Genomic DNA, 8,389 nt, shown 5'->3' with positions numbered 1-8,389 from the left:
TTGAGTATTGAGGATTGAAGATTGAGGATTGAGCATTGAGGATTGAGGATTGAGGATTGAGGATTGAGGATTGAAGATTGAGTATTGAGGATTGAAGATTGAGTATTGAGGATTGAGGATTGCAGATTGAGTATTGAGGATTGAAGATTGAGGATTGAAGATTGAGGTTTGAGGATTGAGTATTGCAGATTGAGTATTGAGGATTGAAGATTGAGGATTGAAGATTGAGGATTGAGGATTGAGGATTGAGGATTGAAGATTGAGGATTGAGGATTGAGGATGAGGACTGAGGGTTGAGGATTGAGGTTTGAGGACTGAGGACTGAGGATTGAAGATTGAGAATCGAGGATTGAGGATTGATGATTGAAGATTGAGGATTGGGTATTGTTAGAATCGCTTAAAGGAAGTGATCTAACTGGGGTCCGGACAAGGTGAGAATGAGGGTACAGAAAGAAACAAATACTCGATCAAATTTAAGTCGGCCCTTAAAAGGGCTTAAGTACGACGTTTATTATATGTTTCTTTGTCTTTGGGGGCTGGGGGTGGTTGAGGTCCTCGGCGGCTCCTTTGGTGGTCGGCGGTGAATCCGAGGGCCTTGTTTTTGGACGCCGGTCAGCGACGTTGGCGTCTGAAACGAAAATAGCGGCAGAACCGCGACGGTAAGCGAGAGCGTAAGTCAAGCTATACCAAATAGTATCGACTCCTGGCTGTGACAACAAGCCTGTATGGAGGGGATAGCAATACCTTGCTTGTAACGCAAAGGTAAAGCAGTGGACTGTATGATCGACGTTCCTTTAAAAAATTAAAGGAATCGTCGACCTGCAAGTGCGTAGAGATGAGAAACCTCTTCTCCACGTCTTATGCACCTTTTAAAGAGGTGCACGTCGGTTGAATCTCTGCGAGAGCAGAGGTTCGCGAGCGTTGAAATGCACTGTCCCTAGCTGGTGCTAGGCTCAGAGGCAGGTGACGGCCAGAGACTCCACTACACCGTTCACCTCGCCGTGTGCATCTATTCGTCACACGGGGGTTGCTTCTAAACGGTTAGTGAGGCGCGAGCAACGTAGAGGTGATAGGCACTTACGTTTACTCTGTCTGGATTTGCCCGTCAAACAAGGCTACTGAGCAGTGGGTTCGGTGCTCTTCCGACGATATGCAAACTCAGAGAATCGTGAAAATCACCGATTCCAAGAGTGTGTTCAATCGTTTTTTGCAATCTCTTTTTTGCAAGCTGATTCGTCTGTCGCACGTATAATACGTGTTGATCGAACAGACGAATAGACTAAGCCGCAAGAGAAGATCGTTCGGTCAGTAAGGATTCTGCTCTTCGAGTACCTCGAGCTTGTTGGAGAAACCAAGAAGCTCTGTTTGAAGTAACCTCGAAATGGCTGTACTTCTACTGATCGAACTGTTACCTGTCAAAGACTGGCACAAGACTGACTGCGAGACTTGCGCGTGTCTCCGCGAAAGCGCGGAATACGCTCGTTAGCCGCCACGCGGCGCTCGCTAATCAAACTGTGTCCTTTTCTAATCTTCGACAACTTTCTCTCTCTTTCCTTCAGGCTCGAACAGCTGACACAGGTCGTTCACCTGTTCGAGTTTAACTGTAATTTTCTAAAAACGAGTCCTTCGTCAAATTCACCGTGTTTGTTATTAGTGACACTGAATCCCCAACCGAAGGCGACCTTCGGTTGGGCGCGTCGATCAACATACAACGGCTTTTCGTAACGAAATAGAGTTCTCAATATATTAACTCTTTTTTAAACATACCGCCCCCCTTGCACGGTCCGTGCAATAGAGAATGTCAGTATGTTTGTTCCGAAGGAAACTCGTCTCGTAAAACTCGAAAGATAGAGCTTTATTACCGCGAATGAGAGAGAAAATTTGCTGACAGAGAAGTTCAATTGAGCTGAACTCCCTCACAGCGTTATCGTGAACTCCAATCAAATAGAAATTTAATTGAACTTACTTTCTAGCTGGAGGAGACGAGCTTCGATGCTGAAGCAGCCTCATCGAGGTCTCTACGGCAATCCCCACGGCCGTCCGCGTTAATTCCTCAAGAGAGGGCCCTTGAGGACGCGTGGGTCGGCGTGAGCGACTCGCCACCGCCGTGCTCCTGCCGGTTTCGTTCGGCCGCGTGCTGGTCGACGTTGGTGCGGCCCGTCGTCCTGACTCCCGTGGCTTTTGTCGGGTCCTGCTGGAAGCTGGATTTTCCGAGGTTGCAGCTCGCGGTGCCTTTCCCTTTTTCTCTTTGGGCGTTGGTGCAGCTGCCGCTTTCCACGCCACCGACGTCAGCCGTTGGTCTCTGTCCCATCGGAGGACGTAGCGTCCCCCGGGGACCGTACACCGGTATCGCCTCGTAGTCTTCGGGATATGTCCCGGTACACGGAGCTCCAGGTCATCCGTTCTGAGGACCCATTCCTCCTTCTTTTCCTTCGCGGGTTTTTCCTCGTTCCGGCTTGCCTCCGGTGTGGCCGGATGACTTGTGTGGTCCAGCGCCTGCTCGACCAAGTTCAGACACCTTTCAAAGGTGTCTGACATCTCCTTTTGCGTAACCACAGTGTCAGTTTCCATTGCTGGCTTGAGACTAATTAGTCTATCGCTTTCCGGACTCAATTTTCGGTAGCATCCGCGATTTTGTGGGGGCGCTTCTTCCCTTGGAGTGAGAGAGACGCAACCACTTCGTCTCCCCTCTCTGTTATCGCTTTGGACGTAGGGGGGGTGTCTTGCGAGCGTTTGTCTTTCAAACTGAACGGTCGCGCTCACCTTTGTGTCACCCTCGATTTTACCGAAAATCGTTAGATGTTTATTTCACCTGTTCGACCTCGGCAACCGTTGTCGAATCTGGCTCATCTACGGGTAACCTACACATCCTTGTAATCGGACGTGTGTATGTGGACTTTGCTGTACGTACTTTTACAACCCGTACATTTCCGTCCTTCCCCGGGAAAACCTCCTCAATTCTTCCCATCTCCCATTGATTAGGGGGAAGAAGAGGATTCTGCACTAACACCAGATCCCCTGGTTGCAGTTGCAGTTGAGTAGTGCGCCACTTATAGCGATTTTGTAGGTGCGTGAGATAATCTCGCGTCCAATGCCTCCATAGCTGTTCGTGGAATTTTTGAATCGCTCTCCAACGCGACAATCGCGAGAGTTTTTCATTTTCCACGGACTGCAGCGGAATCGCATTTAGTGGTCCGCCTGTCAGGAAGTGACCGGGCGTAAGAGACGCATAGTCGTCTGGGTCGTCACTCAGAGGAGCGATCGGTCGCGAGTTAAGACTCGCTTCGATCTTGCAGAGCAACGTCTGCATTTCCTCTCCCGTTGGTGTGAACTCTCCCAACGTGCGTTTCAAATGGTGTTTCACCGATTTCACGCCGGCCTCCTGCATTCCACCGAAGTGTGGGGCACTGGGTGGGGTGAACCGCCACTGAATGCCCATAGCACCGCATTTATTATGCGTATCTGCTGCAGAAAATACTGCACGACAGTGCTGTTGTAATTCTCGATCGGCACCGACGAAATTGGTTCCATTGTCACTGAAAATGCAGGACGGGATTCCTCGTCGTGCAACAAACCGATCGAGTGCGGCTAAGAACGCGCTCGTCGTGTAGTCATGGACGAGTTCGATATGGACAGCCTTCGTAGCGTAACAAACAAACACCGCGATGTACGCTTTGTGAGCTGTTTTGCCTCGGCCCGCGGAGTCGCGGACACGGTAAGGTCCCGCGTAGTCCACTCCACAATTGTCGAATGCTCTTGACGGGCGGCAGCGCTCCGGGGTCAGATGCTGCATTATTTGCGTGGACGTGTTGCCTCGCCATCTTACGCATCGCATGCATTTGTTGACCACGGTTTTCGCTGCATTTCGACAACCGAGGATCCAATAATTTTGCCTGACAGTGTGCAAGGTCAACTGCAAGCCCCCATGCAACGTATCTACGTGGCACTGCCTAATTATTAATGTCGAAACATAATGCTTAGGCAGTATTATCGGGTGCTTGGTTTCCCATGCAAGCGTCGCATTCTCCAGTCTTCCACCGACTCGTATGACGTCCTTATCATCGAGGAACGGGTTGAGACTTTTCAAGGGAGACTTCACGGGGATACTGCGATGATTTTTTAAGCATCGGTATTCCTCTGCGAAATGCGAGCCCTGTATATGGCGTGCGAGGCGCTCAGCTGCGTTACGCATTTCTGACGCCTCGATTATTTGACCGGCGTTTGACCTTTGATTGACGCGCGACGGTCTTCGCCAACGAAGACAGTACGCCGTTACGCGTAACAGTTTTCTCCATGATTGAAATCGGTATAGAAAATTCCATTCCGGTTTCGGAGTTGCTACGTGTGCATGCGCTATGCGCTTGCCTTCATCGGTCTCAACGGAAGCGGGGAGGGCTGGCCATCTCGCTTCCGTTTCTTTCAGCCAAGTCGGTCCAAACATCCATAATTCCGACTGCAAAAAATCTGCAGCGTCCATCCCGCGCGAATTCAAATCCGCAGGGTTTGAACGTGTAGGAACATAGCGCCATTCAGCGTGAGGAAGTGATGTTTGTACTTTCGACACGCGGTTGGCTACCACAACCTTCCAAGTCGATGGATGTTTTTTCAGCCAAGCGAGAGCGATCGTGGAATCGGTCCAACAAACGACACGATCTGTCTTTATTGCAAGTGAATTTGTTACATGCAAAATTAGCTCGGCAAGCAGTACGGCCCCGTTCAACTCAAGTATTGGGATCGACTGTGTTTTTATAGGAGCCACTCGCGTTTTTGCCATCAACAGTGATGTAAACACACCATTGTCTGTCGTTGTCACTCTTAAGTAGGTAACGGCAGAATAGGCTGCGAGTGATGCGTCACAAAATCCGTGCAGCTCCACGGAAATCGTGTCGGCTCCATATCGGATCCATCGGGGAAGTCTCCAATTATTCAATCTAGTCCAATCTGCACAAAATGTGTTCCACATTTTGAGCGTCTCCGCGGAAACATGCTCATCCCACTGGATTTTTTCCAGCCACTGGGATTGCATCAGGATTTTTGCGCGAATCACGATTGGCGAAAGCCAGCCGAGAGGATCGTATAATTTTGCAATTTCCGAAAACAAAGTGCGCTTTGTAATCGGTGTTGCAGATGGTTGGAATCGTTGTAGATTGAAATAGAAAAAATCTCCGGATGGAATCCACCGCAGCCCGAGTACCTTTAATTCGGAATCATCAAACAAATTAAGGTTGACTGCATGTGAGTGCGAGCTCTGTGGAATATTTCGTAATAAATCTGACGAATTTCCAGCCCATTTGCGAAGGTTAAATCCACCTCGCTGTAGGAGCTCGCACGTTTGTTTACGGATTTGCTCTAATAACGGTTTGTCAGGAGCTCCCATAAACACATCGTCTACATAGACGTCCTTCTCGAGGATAGGAGCGGCGAGCGGGTAACGGTCGCCGTCCTGTTTTTGCAACTCGAGAAGAGTTCGCATCGATAAGTATGGAGCACATGCCGTACCGTAGGTCACGGTATTTAACTCGAACGCGATAGTGCGTTCGGTTTCTGGCGTGCGCCACACGATGCTCTGGTGGAAAGACGACGATCCTCTGGAGCGACGAGAATTTGTCGAAACATCTTCTCGATATCCGCTACCAACACGTATTCATACAGACGCCACCTTGTTAGTACAGAGGTGATATCGTTCTGTAATTTCGGTCCTACGTGTAGGATGTCGTTCAGCGAGTGTCCTCCCGCTGTTCTACTGGAGGCGTTAAATACGACGCGCAGCTTTGTCGTAGCGCTCTCCGTTCGTATGACGGCTCGATGCGGAATATAAAGTCGAGTTTTGTCTAGCGACTCTAAGCGAGTCATATGACTCATCGATTCATATTCAGTGAGAAATTCACTGTATTCTCGCACGAGATTTTTGTCAAGGTCCAATTTTTTCCTCAGCCTTGTCAACGCGGAGAGAGCTATTGGGAGAGATTCTCCCAAACACTCGTCCGGGTTCGTTCGGCTAAAGGGCAGACGGACGATGAACCTGCCCGTCGCGTCTCGCGCGACTGTGTTTGCGAAGTAAGCCTCGCATTCTTCCTCGGCCTTGGTGTTTACCAACTTCGAGGGAATCTCCTCTATTTCCCAAAACTTCCGTATTGCTTTATCAAGCGATTCGAGGATGTTGCAATGCAGCGTCCTCACGGGGTTTGGTTCAGAGGTTGCTGCGCCGACCGGTCCAGACAAAACCCAGCCCAAAGCGGTTTCCTGAACGATCGGTCCTTTGTTGCTTATCCGACGAAGTCCTTGTCGAATAAGACTGGCGTAGACCTCTGCACCGATCAGTACCTCGATGGGGCGATCCGATGCGGGGTCTGGGTCCGCTAACGCCAGCCCACGCAGCACGGTGCATGCCGGTACGCGAACTGACGGCGGGACATAGGAGGTGATTCTCGACACGATGTATGCACTGGTGCGGAACGCCTCTGCAGTGTTACTCGTCGAGGTGAACTCCATGTCCACGCTGTGCGAAATGGTTTGAGTCAATCCGCCCCCCAAACCCAATACAGTGGCCGGGGTTTTCCTTCTCGCTAGTCTTAGATCATTTGCTAAGCTAGCGGAAATGAACGAAGCTTCTGACCCTTGGTCAATGAGTGCACGCGCTATACGCGACGTGCCTCCCTTGCCATGAACTCGCACATTCGCTGTTGCCAGAAACACAGCTCTGGTACCGCTCTCTGTCGCACTACAGTGAGACGTCACCGCGGCCTTTGACGTAAAAGCACGAGGTTCCGTGTTTACGTTTGCAGGACTGCGTGCAGGAACATTGTTGCGTCCCGCTTCCCGCTTGCCCTGCTGTGGCTTATTCGTCGAACGACGACTGCCAGTACCAGATTTTCTTGCTTCAAAGTGCAGGAGTGCATGATGCCTTCCGTTGCACTTGACGCAGGCTGCGCTTTTTGGACAGTGCGTAACTGTGTGAGTGGAAGCCAAGCAGTTTAGACAACACTGGTTGACTTTAATATATTGGAAGCGTTGTTCTGGTGTAAACGACTTGAACTTTTTGCACGAAGTAACTTCGTGCGCTTGTTCACAGAACACACATCCATGAGACGTAGTGGGAATGTTCTCGACGACAGCATTATGTTGTCGTATGCGAGGTTTTGATGTGAGGTCACCCGTTTTCTTGTGTAGCGGGTTAATCAACACATGCAACCTGTGCTCTTGCTCCCTGAGAAAGTCCAACATCTCATTAAATGAGGGGACTTCTGAGTTGAGCTTTTGCGTGCCCTCCCACTCCCATTCTAGGGATTGGTCCAATTTAGATTTGATCAGGATGACCAACACGTCGCTGTAGTGCTCTACCTTGCGCCCCAGCTTCTGGAGCGCGGCGAGCGTTTGTTTCCAGCCGACGGTGACCTGTTGCAGGCTTTCTATGTCGCCCGTCCTGATCGGCTTCAGCTTCGTGAATGTTGCGAGTAGCTGAAGCACCATACGACGTGGGTTCCCGAATTGTTCGGTTAGGGTATCCCACGCCGGCTTGAAATTACGATCCGCAATTTCAAGCGTGGCAATCGATGCGAGTGCCTCTCCTTCCAAGCAGCCGTTCAGATATTGCAAGCGTTGTGCATCTGATAACCGTTGATCTTTTATTATGCTTGCGGTAAACAGATCCGCAAAGTGACACCACTTTCGCGGATCTCCGCTAAATCTCGGTAAGTTCTGCTTGGGAAGCTCAAGCGTACTAGGCTGGCCTGTTGCTCCGGCACCCGCGGTATTCCCGGGGTTACCGAATCCAGCCGAACCCTTTTCCTGTATGAGGGTGTCCAATTCCGTCATCAGGAAGTCCTGAGCTTCATGGAACGCATCTTCTGCATCATCCATCGTACTCTCGCAGAAGAAGGGTATGACCTTCCGTTTGCTGTCAGGGACTTCCTTTTTGAGCTGTTTAACTCGCTCTTGGATGTCCCTCCAAACGTCAGTCACATATTCCAACTTCTGCTTGAGGAGAGAGATGGTGTAATTATTTCGCCCCTTTTTCTTCAGATTAGTCACGAGTCGGGTCATTCCCCGAATTCGTGACTGAATATCCTCCATCTCAACCTCCAGGGCAGGAAGAGTCATCTGCTCCTTGGTAGGGTTCGACATGGCGATATAATTCGAGAGGTAAACTCTGCTCGAATGTCAACCTGAAGTGAACGTTTCTTTCACCCTTTCTCAACCTTTCAATCCGGCTCGAAGGACCTTATGTTAGAATCGCTTAAAGGAAGTGATCTAACTGGGGTCCGGACAAGGTGAGAATGAGGGTACAGAAAGGAACAAATACTCGATCAAATTTAAGTCGGCCCTTAAAAGGGCTTAAGTACGACGTTTATTATATGTTTCTTTGTCTTTGGGGGCTGGGGGTGGTGTT

General features: G+C 50.0%; 1 protein-coding gene across 1 annotated transcript; it reads right to left on the bottom strand.

Annotated features, from left to right (window-relative positions):
* Positions 1-485: 485 nt before the first annotated feature.
* On the bottom strand, positions 486-8,073 carry LOC143187860 (uncharacterized). Its single transcript, XM_076392029.1, has 6 exons — positions 5,639-8,073; positions 2,813-5,588; positions 1,967-2,763; positions 1,768-1,906; positions 820-937; positions 486-628 (listed from the first exon to the last, which is right to left on the bottom strand). Exons 1-6 carry the CDS (start codon positions 8,071-8,073, stop codon positions 486-488), a joined length of 6,408 nt encoding a protein of 2,135 aa, XP_076248144.1.
* Positions 8,074-8,389: the final 316 nt, after the last annotated feature.

This window comes from Calliopsis andreniformis, unplaced genomic scaffold, assembly GCF_051401765.1.
Source record: "Calliopsis andreniformis isolate RMS-2024a unplaced genomic scaffold, iyCalAndr_principal scaffold0388, whole genome shotgun sequence".
In the NCBI taxonomy this organism is placed as follows: Eukaryota; Metazoa; Arthropoda; class Insecta; order Hymenoptera; family Andrenidae; genus Calliopsis; species Calliopsis andreniformis.
The sequence above is the reverse complement of the archived record's forward strand: the minus strand, read 5'-3'. Positions and strand labels throughout refer to the sequence as shown.

Excerpts from the sequence above, each read along its gene's own strand:
- LOC143187860 (XM_076392029.1), bottom strand. The coding sequence starts at position 8,073 with ATGGAGGATATTCAGTCACGAATTCGGGGAATGACCCGACTCGTGACT. Across the intron at positions 2,764-2,812 it reads CGGTTGCCGAGGTCGAACAG|GTGAGCGCGACCGTTCAGTT; the intron begins GTGAAATAAACA and ends GGTGACACAAAG. Across the intron at positions 938-1,767 it reads CGGACCGTGCAAGGGGGGCG|GGACAGTGCATTTCAACGCT; the intron begins GTATGTTTAAAA and ends AGCACCAGCTAG.